The sequence below is a fragment of the Pelobates fuscus genome, chromosome 2 (genome assembly GCF_036172605.1).
Source record: "Pelobates fuscus isolate aPelFus1 chromosome 2, aPelFus1.pri, whole genome shotgun sequence".
In the NCBI taxonomy this organism is placed as follows: Eukaryota; Metazoa; Chordata; class Amphibia; order Anura; family Pelobatidae; genus Pelobates; species Pelobates fuscus.
In genome coordinates this window covers 275385498-275405788 of record NC_086318.1, presented here as the reverse complement: position 1 = coordinate 275405788, position 20291 = coordinate 275385498, and the positions used below count along the sequence as shown (strand labels likewise).

Below are 20291 nucleotides of genomic sequence, written 5' to 3'. Positions count from 1 at the left end.
TAACATCCCAGTTACAACCCACAGATTCCCTCCCCTTATCCTGGGAGGTAACCCAATTACACATACAGTTAAAACATACTTTTTACCCAACTTTCATAACTCTAAAACCATACATACAATCTCCATAAAAAATACATATTCACAATCAATCCATTCAGCGGAACAATATATTAAAAATGGCACGAATCAGACCAGTGGTTCAAAAGTTAAGGGAAAGTCCTTTGTGACCAAATGAAGCATGGCTTTTCTGCCCAAAACAAGTTCCACATAGTCTCTATCCTGGAGATAATTGGGAAGTAATCCAATTATCTCCAAGGACAGAGGCAAAACTCCATTAGCCACATGGCAGACAAAGGACAATAAAAGACATAAAAATACATACTGTTACATTTATCACATAGAACCTACACATTTACAATTTACCGAACACATAATAGCATACATAATATTGAAGACAGCCTGAATGCAATCTGCTACACAGTCTTAAAGGGACATTGTTCCTAAAAGTCATAATATGTCCACGGATGGTTTTTAAAGGGCCAGCAGCAGCACCATACAAATCCAATATGCCCAAATGTTGCACCTGAAGGGCCAAATCTCCCAGGGACCATAGTCAACAGGTAAGAGGCTGGCAATCAGGCTCCTCCAACAGCCAGGGGTAAAGAGCAGCTTGTCACCAATAAATCCAGTGACAAAAGGCATATATATATATATATATATATATATATAAATTTAAAAATACAGTTAGAATGAAATTACACATTTTTTATTTAATTTGTTTACGTATTTACATATTTATTTTATATTATATGTATTTAATGATAATTATATATAGTTAATCAATATAATTCTATGAGTATTTTAAAATTTATATATATATTAATATTAAAATACACTTAGACAGTGTATGTGTATTATGTATATGTGTGTGTGTGTGTGTGTATATATATATATATATATATATATATATATATATATACTTAGATCATATATACGATCCAAGTATATATTATTAATTTTACACTGTTTTAAACTGTTTTAATTTTTTTTTCATGCAGCAGTGGTATGTACCTGTCATAACAGGCACTCCCCCTGCTGGCAGTGACATGGACGGCTATGCCGTCCATGTGAACGCGAGGTCCTCGCAAGGAACTCTCGATCACATGGCCCAGGGGGTCCGTAACAGACGGAGGGGGGCTCCCAGGTAAGTCCCCACACTGTGATCGCCGGGGACCGGGTAAGTACATAGGATGGCGGGGACGTGCCATGCCGTCCCTCAGCGTTTAGAGCCAGGTCCCTAAGGATGGCATAGCACGCCCACCGTCCTTAAGGGGTTAATTGTAAACTTTGTGTATATATTCGAGGATTTGCAAAGGGTTAAGATTTTATTATTTTATTTGTAGGAACTAGTTTTGAACTGAATTGTGTCCAAAAATTGTTATGGATACGAGTATTAGAAAAAGGGTCAAGGCACTTCAATGTCTGCAGGCACCTTTATTAGAACATGTGGAAAACTGCAACGTTTTGACTCCCAATGGACAAAGTTTGACAAAGACTGCATTCGGAGTCGAAACATTTGTCTGATTTGTTTAAGAAGTAACTAATTGCAATTATCCCTTTTTCATGGGGGATGTTATTGTAGAGTGCTACAACATCTAAGCTTCCTAGAAGACAATAGGGTGGTACCACAAGATCTTCCAGCAAAATGAGTGTTTGCTTGGTATCTTGGAGGTAAGATTTTACAGTAATTACCAATGGATGTAGTAGTTTAAATCAAACAAATTTGCCACAACACAAAGTGACTTTATCATTCAACTATTAGAATACGTCTTGACACACAACTTTTTTGTATTCAATGGGACTCATTACCTCCAACTCAGGGGCACTGCTATGGGCATAGCTTGTGCCCCTAGCTATGCTAACCTGTACCTGGGTTGGTGGGAGGAAACTATTTTGGAATCAACCGTTAAAGATAAATATCAGACCTGTATCCACAGTTGGCATAGATATATTGATGATATCTTGGTGTTTTGGTTGGGTTCTATCACTCAGTTTGAAGAAATGGTCACACTACTCAATGATAACACAATAGGTCTAAAATTGACCCATGTAATCGACACTGAACATCTAGTCTTTTTAGATCTGAACATCAAGATATCACTTGATGGAACAATTGAAACAGAATTATATCGAAAAACCACTGCAACAAACAGTCTATTGAATTGGACCAGTCATCATCCTACAAAACCTAAATCAGGTATCCCATATGGGCAGTATTTACAGGCAAGACGTAACTGCTCCAATGATGAAACCTTCACTAAAGAGGCTAACAAATTGCGTTTGATGTTCAAGCAAAAAGGATATCCGAACAAAATCCTAAAAAGAGCATACCAACAGGCATCTGCAATTAATAGTAGTGACAGCCTACGAACTCAGAGACCTAAGACAGATTCCAACATCATCCGGTGTATTGGAACTTTTGACCAATACTGGGAACCGGTCCTGAAAATAATGTCATACAACTGGCCCATTTTGAACTATGATAAAGATCTCAAGGAGAACATCAGTAAGTTTCCAACCATCACTACACGAAGAGCAAGGAACCTCCGTGACCATCTGGTCCACAGCCACATTGAACCCAGCAATCGTAATCCAACATGGCTGACACCAGTCGCTGGGGTATATCAGTGTGGCCACTGTAAAGCTTACAAGCACATTAAACCAACTAAAACTGTTGTGAGTACAATGACATCTAAGGAACACCAAATCAAAGAATTAATTAACTGTAATTCTACCAAAATCATTTATCTTCTAACTTGCAGTTGTAAGATTCAATATATTGGTAAAACTTACCAACAATTCAAAAGAAGGATTCTCCAACATGTATGTTCCATCACAAATTTGAAAGTCTCTACTCCAGTATCAAATTATGTAAAATTACATCATAACGGAGACCCTATTCATCTAATTTTTCAAGCCATAGAAAAACTATCTATGAACTCCAGGAAAGGAAATTACAACAAGATGCTACTAATGAAAGAATCTAGATGGATTTACCATTTTAAAACTTTGGCTCCAAATGGTCTTAACGAGGAGTTCAATTTTACACCTTTCATTCATAAATGAATGTCCATATTTTCCTTACATCTATATATATTTTGAATCCATTTTTTCCCTTTTCTTCCAACTTTACCATTTCCTCTTTCAAAGTTCTTGAGATTGGGACCTGGCCAAGTATCCCTTCTACATGGAATCCCCTCTATATTAGTCAGTAACTATTGACTAATATGTAATAATAACAGGGATCCACTCTTCATGTCGTTTTAGATTCTGGCATGATAGTGATTATTGTGGTCATAGCCTTAGATCACCATTAGGTTTTTTTCCCCCAATCACTTAAAAAGTTCGATATGCTTCATTTTTGTCATTTTCAAGCAATATTGAAATCTTATTGTCCATGTTAGACTGTCAGGATCGGGACAGGGATCCAACACGCAGAGTACGAACAGGTGAGGAGTACGTATACCGGACCTTAGAATGGCCGGACTAACGTAAGGAGAAAGCAAAGAATGGTCAGAGACAAGCCGAGGTCGAGGGAACGAGAGAACAGGTAAGCGAGAGACAAGCCGAGGTCAAAGGACACGAGAGGTAAACAGGAACGATAGTACAAGCCGAGTCAAAACCAGAATAGAATAATAGACATAAGAGCACTGAGGAACCAGACAAGCTAGAACCACGACAGGGCAATGAACCATTACACACATCCCTCTTTTATACCCTGGTTCTTTAATTGATGACTCCGCCCTTGCCGAGCCCTGATTCGTTGTTCCGAACTAGATTGACAGGTCGGGATGTGATTGCCGTCATGACGTCGGCTCCTGAGCGTCGTGTCATAAAAGGAAGCGGGGCTATCGCGGCCGGCGTGGGAATGACTATGAGAGCTGTGAGGATTGGATGAATCAGCCCCCCTGAGAGAACGGCCGTCGGAAAGTCTAACCTCCTCCGAGGTAGAGACTTCAGGTACCCTGACAGTACCCCCCCCTCAGAAACGCCCACCGGGCGGAAGGAACCGGGGCGAGACGGAAAGCGAGCATGAAAAGCCCTGAGAAGGCGAGGAGCATGCACATCCTCCTGGGCCACCCAAGGCCTTTCCTCAGGACCATATCCTTTCCAGTCAACAAGATATTGCACCTTCCCCCGAGAAATCCGAGAATCGAGGATGGAATTGATCTCATACTCCTCCTGACCCTCAACCTGGACAGAACGAGGGGAAGGCACAGTGGAGGAAAATCTGTTACACACCAAAGGCTTCAATAAAGAAACATGAAAGGAGTTCGGGATGCGTAAAGCAGGCGGAAGAGCCAGACGATATGCAACAGGATTTATACGAGACAGAACCCTGTAAGGACCTATGTAACGAGGAGCAAATTTCATGGAAGGAACTTTCAAGCGGATGTTCCTGGTACTCAACCATACCCTATCACCCGGAGAGAATACCGGAGCCACCCTTCTGCGTTTGTCAGCGTGTCGTTTGGACACCATGGAATTATGAATAAGGATTTGTCGAGTCTGATCCCACAACTTTCTCAGATTGGCAACATGAATATCAACCGACGGTATCCCCTGGGAGGGGGAGGCCGACGGAAGAACGGAAGGATGAAAGCCATAATTCATGAAAAAGGGGCTGGAACGAGTAGAATCGCAAACACTGTTGTTGTGCGCAAACTCCGCCCAAGGAATCAGACCGACCCAATCGTCCTGGTGTTCAGAAACAAAACAACGCAAGAACTGTTCAACCTTTTGGTTGGTGCGTTCGGCAGCCCCATTGGACTGGGGATGATAGGCAGAGGAAAAATTTAATTTGATACCAAGCTGAGAACAGAAGGATCTCCAAAACCGGGAAACAAATTGGGAACCTCTATCAGAAACGATTTCAGAAGGAATCCCATGTAAACGAAAAATCTCCCTCGCGAAAATTTCAGCCAATTCGGGAGAAGAGGGCAATTTGAGCAGAGGTACAAAATGAGCCATTTTGGTAAACCTGTCAATTACTGTGAGGATAACCGTATGTTTTTTAGAAACCGGTAAATCAACGATGAAGTCCATAGCCAGACAAGACCATGGTTTCACAGGAATTTCTAGGGGGTGCAAAAGCCCACATGGAAGCGTATGAGGTTGTTTAGTCCTCATACAGACATCACATGCCCCGACGAATTCCTTAAGATCCTTCCGTAATGAAGGCCACCAGAAATCTTTAGAAATCAGAGAACATGACTTGCGTATGCCAGGATGTCCGGCAAATTTACTGTTATGAAAACACTGCATAAGTTCCAGTTGGAGTTTAGGAGGAACGAAGTAACGGTCCCCCGGAATAGGTCCGGGTGCCAGATGTTGTAACTTCTTGATCTCATCCAGCAACGGAGAGTGAATCTTGATGCTAGTGCTGGCAATAATATTACGCTTGGGAACTATAGAAGAAAAAACCATATCAGGCATAGTAGAAGGTTCATGTTGGCGGGAAAATGCTTTGGCCTTAGAATTCTTAGAACCAGGTCTATAAGTGAGAACATAGTTGAAATGAGTAAGGAACAAAGACCAACGAGCCTGCCTGGCAGATAATCGCTTGGCTTCCCCTATATATGACAAATTCTTGTGATCCGTCAAAATAGTAACCGGGTGTAAAGTCCCTTCCAACAAATGTCTCCACTCCTTTAAAGCCAAAATTACCGCTAACAGTTCCCTGTCACCAATATCATATCTGCTCTCAGGCCCAGACAATTTCCTGGAAAAAAAACCACAAGGATGCAGTGGTTTATTCAAACTTAACCTTTGGGACAGAATAGCGCCTACATCTGTCTCTGAGGCGTCTACCTCGAGTAAGAAAGGCAAAGATGTGTCTGGATGAACTAATATCGGTGCTGAGGCAAACTGTTCCTTGAGAGTACTGAAAGCAACAAGCGCCTCCGGGGACCATGTCTTAGTATCAGCACCCTCTTTAGTCATGTTGGTAATAGGAGCAATAATAGACGAGTACCCCTTAATGAAGCGCCTGTAGTAATTCGAGAATCAGATAAACCTCTGAATGGCCTTGAGTCCCTTGGGCAATGGCCAATCCAAGATAGATTGGAGTTTAACAGGGTCCATCTTAAACCCCTCACCAGAAATAGCGTAACCAAGAAAGTTTACCTGAGATTGGTCGAAGCTACACTTCTCCAACTTGCAATACAACCCATGCTGTAGGAGTTTGTGCAATACCCTTCTGACTTGTTTGTGATGAATCTCAGGCTCTTTAGAGTGTATTAGTATATCATCCAAATAAACTATAACACATTCATGTTGAAATTCCCTAAGAACCTCATTAATCAAGTCCTGGAATACAGCAGGGGCATTGCAAAGCCCGAAGGGCATTACCGTGTACTCATAGTGGCCATACCGGGTATTGAAAGCCGTTTTCCATTCATCGCCCTGCTGAATTCTCACCAAGTTATAAGCTCTCCTCAGATCTAACTTGGTAAAAATCTTAGAGCCTTTAAGGCGATCAAATAGCTCAGTAATTAGGGGAATCGGATAAGCATTTCTGATAGTTATCTTATTCAAGCCCAGATAATCAATGCAAGGCCGTAGTGTGCCGTCTTTTTTATCTACAAAAACGAAACCGGCTCCGGCTGGAGAAGAGGATCTCCTAATAAATCCTTTGTCTAGATTCTCCTGAATGTACTCCTCTAAGACTAAGTTCTCCTTAGTGGATAGAGGATATACATTGCCCCTCGGAGGCATAGTACCAGGTAGGAGATTAATCTTACAATCAAAGGACCTGTGTGGGGGTAAAGTATCAGCCTTCCTCTTATCAAAGACTGCCTTTAAATCCTGGTACTGGGAAGGTATCTGTAAATCCGTGGGCTTGTTAGAGTTACTAGGTGTGTCCACTACGCACAATGGTGAGACTTTCTGTACACAACCTTTCTGGCAACCCTGACCCCAAGAGACTATTTCACCTTGCTCCCAATCAATAGTAGGGTTATGCTTTTTAAGCCAGGGATACCCCAAAACTATAGGAACTGAAGGGGATGAGATAAGCATGAGAGAAATCTCCTCCTCGTGTAAAATACCAATGGTTAACTTAACTGGTATAGTTTCACGAGAAATCACAGGATCTGATAAAGGTCTACCATCTATGGCCTCAACGGCCAATGGAGTCTCCTTTAGCTGAGATGGGATAGAGTGGTTTTTGACAAAGGTTTGATCAATAAAGCTTTCAGCTGCTCCGGAATCTATTAATGCCATAGCTTTAAGTACTCCCTTTTCCCAAGTTAAAGAAACCTGTAGTAGTAACCTATGATCCCTGTAATCATATGTAGAGGACAAAATAGAAACACCCAAGGCCTGTCCTCTGGAGAAACTTAGGTGCGAGCGTTTCCCGGACGGTTAGGGCAATTTAGGCGTAAGTGACCGCCTACTCCACAATACATACACCGACCCTCCCTTCTCCTATATTGTCTTTCATTCTCTGAAAGGCGAGTGTTACCAATTTGCATAGGTTCCGGGAGAGCTAGTATAGTAGATTCAGACTTCTGAAATGCGGGAGTTAGTCTTAAGGAAGGTCTATAACCATTATCACGAGTGTTCTGCCTCTGTCTCATGCGTTCATCTATACGAGAAATAAATGAAATTAATTCCTCTAAATTTTCAGGAAGATCCCTTGTGGCAACCTCGTCTAAGATCGCATCTGATAATCCGTTCAGAAATACGTCCATATAGGCTTGTTCATTCCACTTGACCTCTGCCGCCAAGGATCTGAACTCTAGCGCATAATCCACAAGGGTTAGACTATGCTGTCTAAGACGTAATAGTAATCTAGCTGCACTGGCCTTTCTCCCTGGGGGATCAAAAGTCCTCCTAAAAGTAGTAATAAACGCATTATAGTTATAGACTACTGGATTATCATTTTCCCACAGAGGGTTAGCCCAGCTAAGAGCTTTGTCAATGAGTAGCGAGATTATGAATCTAACCTTCGCCCTGTCAGTAGGGTAGGCACGGGGTTGTAATTCAAAATGAATTCCTATCTGGTTTAGGAAACCTCGACAGGTATCCGGAGCACCGCCATACCATAAAGGGGAAGTAACACGGGAAGAAGTTCCCACTGTGGCTACCTCTAGGCCTGTGTTATCAAGAGAGATAGATGGAGTACGCATCTCCTCTGCTTGATTACTCGGATGGGACAGTAATGCTTGCAGCGCTAGGGCCATTTGGTCCATTCTATGGTCCATGGCTTCAAACCTCGAGTCAGGCGAACCAAGCTGAGCGTTTGTACCTGCAGGATCCATGGCCCTGTCGTAATGTCAGGATCGGGACAGGGATCCAACACGCAGAGTACGAACAGGTGAGGAGTACGTATACCGGACCTTAGAATGGCCGGACTAACGTAAGGAGAAAGCAAAGAATGGTCAGAGACAAGCCGAGGTCGAGGGAATGAGAGAACAGGTAAATGAGAGACAAGCCGAGGTCAAAGGACACAAGAGGTAAACAGGAACGATAGTACAAGCCGAGTCAAAACCAAATAGAATAATAGACATAAGAGCACTGAGGAACCAGACAAGCTAGAACCACGACAGGGCAATGAACCATTACACACATCCCTCTTTTATACCCTGGTTCTTTAATTGATGACTCCGCCCTTGCCGAGCCCTGATTCGTTGTTCCGAACTAGATTGACAGGTCGGGATGTGATTGCCGTCATGACGTCGGCTCCTGAGCGTCGTGTCATAAAAGGAAGCGGGGCTATCGCGGCCGGCGTGGGAATGACTATGAGAGCTGTGAGGATTGGATGAATCAGCCCCCCTGAGAGAACGGCCATCGGAAAGTCTAACCTCCTCCGAGGTAGAGACTTCAGGTACCCTGACATAGACTCCCTTTCAGGAGCAAATAACCTTTTGTTCTGGGTCTTTACTACCCATTCACTGTCTATCTTAACTTGGTTTCTCCTTGCATCAATTGGCACCTATCTAGCGATAAACAATACAGCAGCTATTGGTAGTGTCACTTTACTTCTTCTTAGGGGACATACATACATTGACATATCCCCCCCTTTGTACTTTCTTTTAGACAATTAATGTATATAATCCATTATTGCGTTTTGTGAGTTAGTAGTACAAATATGTAACACAGAGTTAGTGGATAATAATAATAATTTTTACTATCATGGTAATTCCTTTTTCAGGTCCTATATAAGGATAATATACATGAGATGTTATGTTCACCTATAAGTACATACTATTTTACAACAATATTTATATCCCGTAATTGTCTGGTGTCATTATTACAAAATATTGCTACTTTAGCTTTTGTTAAGAACCTTTCCCAATTCTCTTTCCTCTTGCAACAATTATTATTTCCTTTAATCTATACATCAATTTCTAGTCTCCCTCTTTTTATCCTCTCCACATGGGGTTAAAATATCCCTATTACATGTTCGTCTGGTTAGATCCACCTCTTTTAGTCACAACCAATCGCATTCATTCGTTAGTGACCAATCAGGACTAACCTTCCCCTTTTTAAACCGGGTGCTTCATACCGATCGGTTCCCTTCTGACGAGCCAGGTCGGCGAAACACGCGCGTCAAGGGGCTTATCCTCACGCTGTCTTAGACTTTACAAACGACAGCATTCATCTGTGTTTTGATCTATTTATTATAATTATTCAGCAGGGGAAATCTAGGTGCCCTTGAAAGCATGGGGGGTTACAGCTAGCATTTAGTCTACATTGTACTCAGGATCATAGCCGATTCTTACAACATACAGCATTGATATATATATATACTGACCAGAGTATATCTCTCTATTTAGCAGCGATTTATCTAGGTGCCCTCCAAGGCTTGGAGGTATATAGTCAGCATTGAGACCTAACGTTACTTTAGCTGACCTCCTTATGAGTTCCTTTAGCATTTGCTTGGTTAACATAATGGCATACAATCTATCTACAGCACATATTATCTAATTAAGGATACAATTTAATCTAAATGCTTTCTGAGTTGTATAATGCCCAGTTTACCACTACATGCTGCATTTATACGCTACTAGATGATTTATTTTCATCTGAATACATTTGACTATGCCATGTTTGTACTAGCAATCTGGATGCATCACAATTGTATAGTTGTGTAGGTGTTATCCTTAGGCTATTACAGCACTTATACGGCGCATCACCTGGTGCATTATATTACAGCTCACTATATATATTACGATCATTCTTCATTTGTATCCTGTATTCACATTATGTAGCATGTATATGCTTTATGCTATTTAACTGACAACTATTGGCTCTATATCCCAATACTGTAACAATCTATCTATAGCACATACTATCTAATTAAGGATAGAATTTAACCTACCGTATATACTCGAGTATAAGCCGACCCGAATATAAGCCGAGGCCCCTAATTTCACCCCCAAAATTTGGGAAAACGTATTGACTCGAGTATAAGACTAGGGTGGGAAATGCAGTAGCTACTGGTAAATTTCTAAATAAAATTAAATCCTAAAAAATGTATATTAATTGAATATTTATTTACAGTGTGTGTATATAATGAATGCAGTGTGTGTGTATGAATGCAGTGTGTGTGTATGAATGCAGTGTGTGTGTGTATGAATGCAGTGTGTGTGTGTATGAATGCAGTGTGTGTATGAGTGCAGCGTGTGTGTATGAGTGCAGCGTGTGTGTATGAGTGCAGTGTGTGTGTATGAGTGCAGTGTGTATGTATGAATGCAGTGTGTGTATGAGTGATGTGTGTGTATGTATGAATGCAGTGTGTGTATATGAGTGCAGTGTGTGTATGAATGCAGTGTGTGTATGAATGCAGTGTGTGTGTATGAATGCAGTGTGTGTGTGTGTGTGTGTGTGTGTAGCTGAGCCTTGGTGGGGGGTGGGCAACTGTATTATTTTTTTAAAAATTATTTTAATAATTTTTTATTATTATAATTTTTTATTAATATTTTTTTAATTTAATTATTATTATTATTATTTATTTATTTTTCGTCCCCCCTCCCTGCTTGAAACATGGCAGGGTGGGGGGCTCTCCTTCCCTGGTGGTCCAGTGGCATTGGCAGTTGAGTGGGGGGGAGGGGGGCTGGCGGAGAGCACTTACCTCTCTTGCAGCTCCTGTCAGCTCCCTTCTCCTCCGCGCCGGTCAGTGCAGCTTCTCTGTCAGCTCACACTAAGTCTCGCGAGAGCCGCACTATGACCCCGCGGCTCTCGCGAGACTTACACTGGGAGCTGACCGAGGTGCTGAACGGACCGCCGCGGAGGAGGAGAGAGCTGACAGGAGCTGCAGGAGAGGTAAGTAACCGCTCTGCAGCCCCCACAGCCCCCAGTCTGTATTATGGCAATGTAAATTGCCATAATACAGACAATTGACTCGAGTATATGCCGAGTTGGGGTTTTTCAGGACAAAAAAATGTGCTGAAAAACTCGGCTTATACTCGAGTATATACGGTAAATGCTTTCTGAGTTGTATAATGCCCAGTTTATCACTACATGCGGCATTTATACGCTACTAGATTATTTATTTTCATCTGAATACTTTTGACTATGCTATTTTTGTACTAGCTATCTGGATGCGCGCATCACCTGATGCATTAAATTACAGCTCACTATATATATTACGGTAATTTTTAATTTGTTTCCTGTATTCACAGTATGTAGCATTTATATGCTTTATGCTATTTAACTGACTACTATTGGCTCTATATCCCCCCAATATCAGTATCACAGCCTGTTACTCCAATCATAGTTTCCCTGACAGCACAGACGTGTGCTTCTGCTGATGATTTATCAATTATATGTTCTCAGAGATTTTTATACTGAGCTAGTATGCTCTTTATCAAATGTTGATTTAATTAATTTTAGTTTTCCACTTTTGTTTTAGTGTGCAGCACTGTGGGTGATTGCTTATTGCAATTTTTAAATTAATGAAAATACTTTTGTTTTTTGTTTTCTTTGTGGTTCTAGTTTCAAATCTGTACTCTAGACTCCTATATCTATTTCGGAGCCATTTAGTACTGTAATAGGATCACTCTCCCTGATACCTTTTTATTGGTACACAATATTTTTATTTCTTCTTCTACTAGGGGTTATCCCCCTTCCTGTCGTGTACCATACAAGGCTGTATACAGTTATTTTTTGGGTTGTGGGGTATGTTTGTATGTAAACCATGAGTTAAAGTCAAATCTTAGACATGTGGAGTGTGACAAGGGAATGTGGAAGCTATATTGGTAGATATCTGCTTGGGGCAAATGAAGGGAAATAAATTATTGGTTGGGATATGTTATAAACCACCTAATGTAAATAAAGAAGAACAGCTGTTATAGCAAACTAGGAAAGCTGCAAAACGGAGTAACATGTCAATTATTGATTTTAATTATGCAGACATAAATTGGGATAGAGTGACTAGTACATCAGCAAGGGGAATAATGTTTTTGAATGTGTTAAATGACACCTTGTCACAACTCGTACAGTCCATAACGAATGCGGCAGCGAGGTTCATCTTCTTGTCCGCCCGCACCGCCCACGCCTCACCCTTCTGTCAGTCCCTACATTGGCTTCCTGTAAGATATAGGGCTCAATTTAAAATTCTGGTTCTTGCTTTCAAATACACAAGTATGTCCCATCTAGGCCCTTATGCTCTGCTGAAGACTTGCGTCTGTCTTCTGTCCGTACTCCCACTTCTGATGCTCGCCTTCAAGACTTCTCGAGGGCTACACCGTTCCTCACTTCCCTCCTCCGTTAGATGCTCACCCAGTCTTCACTCCTTCAAAAAATCATTAAAAACCCACTTCTTCATAAAAGCGTATCAATTAAACTGTTAATAGCTCCCGACTAATTCCTCTCTTGCAACTGTCATTAGTCTACTACTATCCTAACCTTTTGTGTCACTTTACCCCACTCCCTCTAGCATGTAAGCTCATTGAGCAGGACCCTCAGCCCCTCTGTTCCTGTGTGTCCAACTTATCTGGTTACAACTACATGTTTGTTCGTCCACCCACTGCAAAGCGCTGCATAATTTGTTGGCGCTATATAAATAATAACATAACAAGCACCAACTAGAAAGGATGCTTGTCTGGATGTTTTATACTAAAACGTATAATTTAAAAAAAGCCAATTTCAATAAGATTAGGGCAGCTCTACAGCATATCGACTGGCATAAACTCCGTAGTGAAAAAAACACTGAGGATAAATGGAAACTATTCAAACAAATATTAGAAAGGTTCATTTCTCAGTATGTACCATTGGGTAATAAATATAAAAGAAACAAATTGAAACCAATGTGGCTTAGTAGAGAAGTAAAACAAGAGATTAAAAGAAAAGGGGCATTTAAAGCATTTAAATTGGACAAATCAGAGGCAACCTTTAAAAGATATAAGGAAGCCAATAATGCTTGCAAAAAGGCAATTAATGTGGCTGAGAAATTGATAGCCAAAGAATGGAAAACCAACCCCAAAATTTTTTTCAAGTACATCAATTCTAAAAACACAAAAAATGAATGTGTAGGTACACTGGAAACAGAGATGGGTCTGTTAGCTAATGAAGACCAGGAAAAGACAAATTTTAAATGACTATTTTCTTCAGTATATACTAATGAGGATCCTATGGCAAGAGATATGCAAATGATTGCTTGCAGATAACTTGTGATTGGATGACTCGAGACAAGGTGCTACAGCAGTTAAAGAAAATGTATGTAAATAAAGCTCCGGGGCCTGACGGTATTCACCCACGAGTACTTAAGAAGCTAAGTGGGGAAATAAGTGAACCTCTGTATTTAATTTTTCAAGATTCTTTTGTTTCAGGTATTGTACCAGAGGATTGGAGGAAGGCATATGTCGTTCCTATATTTAAAAAGGGTTCAAAATCCTTGCCTGGAAATTATAGATCTGTGAGCTTATCTTCTGTGACTGGGAAAATATTTGAAGGGCTATTAAGGGAAAATATTCAGGAATTCATTGGGAAAAACTTTGTTATTAGCAATAATCAACATGGTTTTATGAAACATAGCTCATGTCAAACTAACCTAATTGCATTCTACGAAGGAATAAGTAAAAGTATAGATCAGGGTGTTGCAGTTGATGTAATCTACTTGGATTTTGCCAAGGCATTTGATACGGTTCCTCACAACAGGTTAGTCTTCAAACTAAAATAAATTGGTCTAGATAAATATTCTTGTTCATGGGTAGAACCAGTGGTGTAGCCTGGTTTTGTGCTGCCCTAAACAGGACAAAACTCAGGCCCCCTGCGCCACCCCACCCTTCCCCCGCCCCGCCGTCTAAATACACACACACGCACATTCAGTGACAGATACGCATACACTAGCTTACAGACAAACACACACTCACTAACGGACACACACACACTAACAGACACACACACTCACATTAACACACTAACTTATTTTTTTATTATTCAACCCCTGCAGCCTCCTTACCTTTGGGAATGCTGGGGGGGGGGGTTTTCTCCCTCTCCCTAGGGTCTAGTGGGGCTGCTGGGTGGTCGGTAGGTCGGGCGGCACTGGTGAGGGAGCTCTTTACCCTGAGTGCTCTGCTCAGCTCCCTCGCGCGCCGCAGTGTAATGCCGAGAGCCAGAATATGACGCCAGCACCGACTGACCGGATTTTTAGTTAGCCGCCAGGCTAACAAGACATTTGCCCTGGGCATTTGGGGATGGCTTTTTTGCCGCCCCCTGGAAAGTGCCGCCCAAGGCATATGCCTTGTTTGTCTCGCGGCTAATGCATCCCTGGGTAGAACATTGGCTTAAGGATAAAGTACGAGTTGTCAATAAGGGTACATTTTTACGGACAAAAGTGGTAAGTAGTGTCCCTCAGGGTTCTGTTTTGGGACCACTTCTATTGAACATATTTATAAATGATCTTGAAATGGGCATTGAAAGCCATGTTTCAGTGTTTGCAGATGACATAAAACTTTGTAAAGTAATAAAATGTGAGCAGGATATTGCTTTGCTGCAGAGGGATTTTGATAGATTGGGGGACTGGGTACTAAAATGGCAGATGAAATTGAATGTAGAGAAATGCAAAGTTATGCACTTCGGAATGCACAAGCAACTTACACCCTAAATGGTAGTGAATTTGGGATAACCACACACGAGAAGGATTTGGGAATTGAAAAAATAATTTTGCCTCTTTATAAATCGCTGGTAAGACCATATCTTGAATATGCGGTGCAATTTTGGGCACCTGTTCTAAAGAAGGATATCATGGCACTAGAAAAGGTGCAGAGACGAGCTACAAAATTGATAAAAAGAATGGAGCATTTTATTTACGAAGAAAGGTTTAAAAATTGAAATCTCTTTTGTTTGGAAAAACGGGGCCTCAGAGGGGATATGATAACATTATACAAATTTATTCGGGCCCAGTACAAACCATTATCTGGAAATCTATTAATAAACAGGGCTATACATAGGACACGAGGTCACGCATTTAGGCTAGATGAAACGAGATTTCATCTAAGGCAAAGAAAAGTTTATTTAGAGTAAGAACTATAAGGATATGGAATTTGTTGCCTGAAGAGGTGGTTTTATCAGAGTCCATATAGATGTTTAACCCCTTAAGGACACATGACATGTGTCAAATATCATGATTCCCTTTTATTCCAGAAGTTTGGTCCTTAAGGGGTTAAACTGCAATTAGATTTTCTGTAGTTTAGAGCATTTGTTAAGACCACAACAAGTGACTTGGCAATATTTTGAACATTTGAGGTCTTTATAAATAGTATGTCTAATGTCACAAATCAACACTTTTTAGGTGCACTTATCAAATTGTGTGATGCAGTTGAAATTAAAGCATTTATATTCTGAACTACATTAGACATACAAAATTATGAATTTTGTAATATCTAAAATATTATATCAATTAAGAATGCATTGTAGAATTTGTATGAGCATTTTGATCACATGGAATATTCAGTGATGCTGTTTAAATACACTCCGGGATTCTGATATCACTATTTTCAATAAATTACAGTTTTCATGGAACCTACATGGTATAAGGTTTTAGTTACATTCTCCTAGGTTATTGTTTTGAGGCAAATTATAAAACATTATAGGGCTCATCAGTATTAAATGCCTATAAGCTACCGGGAAAGCACAAACAAACCAAAACCAACAAGTCTGTTTCTCCCCATCAGTCATATTTTCACAGCAGGGTTTTCCATTTTATATGTAATGTCTGTCTGCTTTACACTGTCACATATAATGGCTGACATATTGTAGTTTTGATCCTTATGGTATAAACAATAGTACCTCATTTATCGATGAATACTGATTGAATTGAGTAGGGGTTCCAATTAGAAAATATATTGCACTATTTGTATTCCATATACTCAGGATTTATACAAATGACTCGCATTGTTTGTTCTTTGCTGAAGCCCAGTGTTACATTACCTGTAAAAGTGATCATCTCTGTAAGGTGTAAGATCTTCTTTCAGCTCCTTGTATGCTTCTCTAATCTTCTTGCAGAAATCTTTTAATTCGTTGCATAGAGAGCTCTCAAACGCAGCATACTCTGGATCCATTCTGCTATATTTAACCTAAAACATATTAGCTGACCGCTAAGAGCAATGAAAAGTAAATATGGCTTGTGTTATCCATTCATTTGCTGTAATTCCTTTGTTTCCAAGCCCTTTGTTATATGATCTCCTTTTTTTTTATAGAATCTAGTGCCGTAATGCTAGCTAAAAATAAACCACGCCAGATGCTTTGTATCTAAGTGAATAGATGTATGGAGGGGGTATATTATAGTGCTCTGCTTGTACTGAGACCACAAGCAGCATTTATAAAAACATGCAGTGCTGCCATCTATGTAATGTTTTCCAGGCATTGCAGTATATGCAGTAAAAGACGGACAGATTTAACTAGCCAGGATTTTGTAAAAACGTATATCATAGGACAAAATCCATTATGTCACCATTTGGTTCAAGTGAATTAACCCCTTCAGGATGCAGCTTCAGAAGCTGGACATACACTTAAGGACACAAACAATGTTTCCATTGTTTGCAGTTTGTGTTCAACTGCAATCTGCATCTCTCATTTATTGTACCAACCCATATTATATACTGCCTTTTAGATGACAAAAAGGACTTTAATGTGATGTGACATATACATGTATAAATTCTCATTTGTTACAAGAAAATGCAAAATAATGGTGAAAAAAAAACAATTTGTCCAAGTTTTGTCAAAAATTGTAACGTGTGCATAAAATGTCCAGCTTAGAAAAAGTAATTCAAAATCAATTAATTTATGTGTCTTGATTTACAAACTACATAATATCTGTAGGATTTGAGTTTATTTTGAAAGTTACCGGTCACAAACTACAAGGACTAATATAACATTTCAATGTGAAACAATTTTAGAAGTTGGTATGTTTGTCTTGGATGATTTAATACCCATCACAGAAAACAAAATTGCCACACAAGAGTGTATATTTATATAGAGTAGACATTACAGGCTATTTACCGAAAGTTATTTAGACATTTTTTACTTTTTCACCACCAATCTCTGCTAAATATTGAATTAAAACTGTTTTTTTCCTCTACTTTGGCATATAAACATATAACAAGGTTTTTGTAATGTGTATTTCGTAAAAATTGGTGTGTACTATTTCTGTACAGAAACCCACATTGTCTTCAGCTACATCTGCTGAGTACAGCAATACCCCCATTGTATGCCTTTGCCATTATTATTTGAAGCTACAATGCCTTATAGGAGACCATATTATTTCAGTTTCTATAGTTGGAATTTTCATAGGTGGTCCTATATCTGATTTTGTGGCATTATAGCAATTTGACTGTTCAAATGACACCACAAAGGCCTTCCATTTGAGAAAGCAGACACTCCAGGGTTTCTTATTAGGTATATATTATACCTTAACTTGCCACCATTTTTTCGTCAATTTATTTCAAATTTTGTGGTGAGAAAAAATACATTTTTTTTTTACATACATTGTATTTCTTACATTTGATAAGTGCCATTGTCATAAATTCCCCCTAAGTATGCTTAGTTACCTCTTCTGAGTAAAACAATATGCCCAATATATGACCTAGTCCCTGGCCTTATCTTATAGCTAGGGTAGTCTTATGCCTATCCCACGCATGCTTAAACTCCTTCAGTGTGTTAACCTCTACCACTACCCTCTCAGTAAAGAAATATTTCCTGATATTATTTTTAAAATGTTGCCGCTTTAATTTAAGACTATGTCCTCTTGTTGTGCTATTTTTTCTTCTTTTAAATATAGTCTCCTCCTCTACTGTGTCGCAGACATCCCAACATGAAAAAATGCATTTCAGGGAGGTATCTTCACAAGATCTTCGCAGTGAATCGTAACCAGAAAATTTTACCTATATCATGCCTCACACAAGATCTCCTCTCTGAGGGAATGTCCCATCTTGCAACTCTCTACTTCCATGGGAAGTATATAATATCATTATGCATCAGTTATGCTTAGGTTGAGGTACTCCGTGTAATGTTTAATTCGTCAACAATTATTTCACAGGACCACATGAAAATTTAGATCTGCTAATGTACCCTGGACTTGGTAAAAACACAGCAAATGAGTGAAGCGTTGCAACAGGGACAGGAGCAGTGTATAAAGCATTAGTCTTCTTAAAAAGAGGCTTGTGGTGTGCTCGGTTATGTCCTCTAACTTGCTTTGGTGCTGCCAATGGTAAACTCCATATAAGTGAGGATTATGATGGCTTGAATTATGTAGCTCAGAACTATACACATTTGTGACCAGTCAGTATGTTGGTAAGGCACTCCTTCAGAGTTTAAAAAGCATAGGCTTAGTTCCAACGCTTCGCACAATCATCAAAGTACATAAAGAACTTTATGAAGCAGTTTTTGTGTAAAATCTTGTCCTAGCAGTTTCACTGTTCATTTTTGTTTCTGTTTAGACAGCCCTACCCACATCTCCTCTGTGACTACAACTCACATTGCTGCCATGACAATGTGGCCCCACCCTCAGGGACCCCCTCCCGCCGGGCTCTGGGGAGAGGAAAGGGGTTAAAACTTACCTTTCTCCAGCGCCGGGCGGGGAGCTCTTCTCCTCCGATCCTCCTCCTCTCCTCCTATTCAGCTGAATGCGCATGCGCGGCAAGAGCTGCGCGCGCATTCAGCCAGTCTCATAGGAAAGCGTTATCAATGCTTTCCTATGGACGCTTGCGTGCTCTCACTGTGATTTTCACAGTGAGAATCACGCAAGCGCCTCTAGCGGCTGTCAGTGAGACAGCCACTAGAGGATTTGAGAGCTGGATTAACCCATTTATAAACATAGCAGTTTCTCTGAACTGACCCTCAGGCCTCATAAATGTACCTGTATTACCTCTATTATCCACAGATGTACCTAAGGTCTACCAAGGATTTTGTCAGGATATTTATATCGGCAGACATTTTGTGCTAAGATAGCAATTAAAAGTGTATATTGCCAGAGTCACTCAGAACAGAGCGGACTCCTTTTTGGATTTCAGGCAAGACAGACACAACATTTCTTTCCTTTCTGTAACTAGCCACTAGCTTGAGCTTAGGAATGCATTATGTAAACAAGCCAAGTGATAAGCAATGAAGCAGGGGGATGGAATGCTCTGTTTAAATGTTAATGGAATAGAAATAATTTTAAACACAGACACTAGTGACAGAGAAGACCAAGTAATTAATTTTACTTTCTAAATCTTACAAGGTCCCATTATATGTAATGGGAGAAATTGAGTTTAGAACTGTCAATTTTAGAAATTACAACAGGAATTGTCAACGCACTGTCTGGAGAAAATCCAAAGAAACACTTTGAACTGACAGCAAATTTTAAGTTATGGTAGTCATTTTAGATAAGCCAAATTACGTCAAAATCGTCATCAGGAAAAGTTAACTCTTTCTTGGATAGGAAAGTTTAGTGAGGCGAGACTGCCCTCTATGGACCAAATATCTAAATTGCGATCTGCAGGTTGACCACACCTTCAGTATCCTATTGGTTCTACCAACTAATGACATACAGAGAGTCTGGCCCTTTAAAAGTTAGGACAAAGGGAAGAGAGAGGTTAGTTGGGGCTTTCAGATTTGGACATTCAGAGAGATCCAGGACAGATATTCAGGACACTCTGGGACTAACATTCAAACTCTCTCGGACACAACTCAAGAAACACTCCTTGACACTTAGAATTTTACTCTTACTTTCTAACCAACATCACTTTTCTCTATTACTTACACACCTCCATACAACTCATCATACTCGCATTCAAGTTCCT

General features: G+C 40.2%; 1 protein-coding gene across 1 annotated transcript in view; it reads right to left on the bottom strand.

The window, feature by feature from the left end:
* Positions 1-16790, bottom strand: part of TMEM181 (transmembrane protein 181) — a 211671-nt gene extending 194881 nt beyond the window's left edge. The window contains exon 1 of the mRNA XM_063443394.1: positions 16441-16790. Within this exon, the coding sequence (XP_063299464.1) occupies positions 16441-16571 (131 nt within the window). The 5' untranslated portion in view covers positions 16572-16790. The remainder of the gene's footprint in view (positions 1-16440) is intronic.
* Between the last annotated feature and the right edge of the window lie 3501 nt (positions 16791-20291).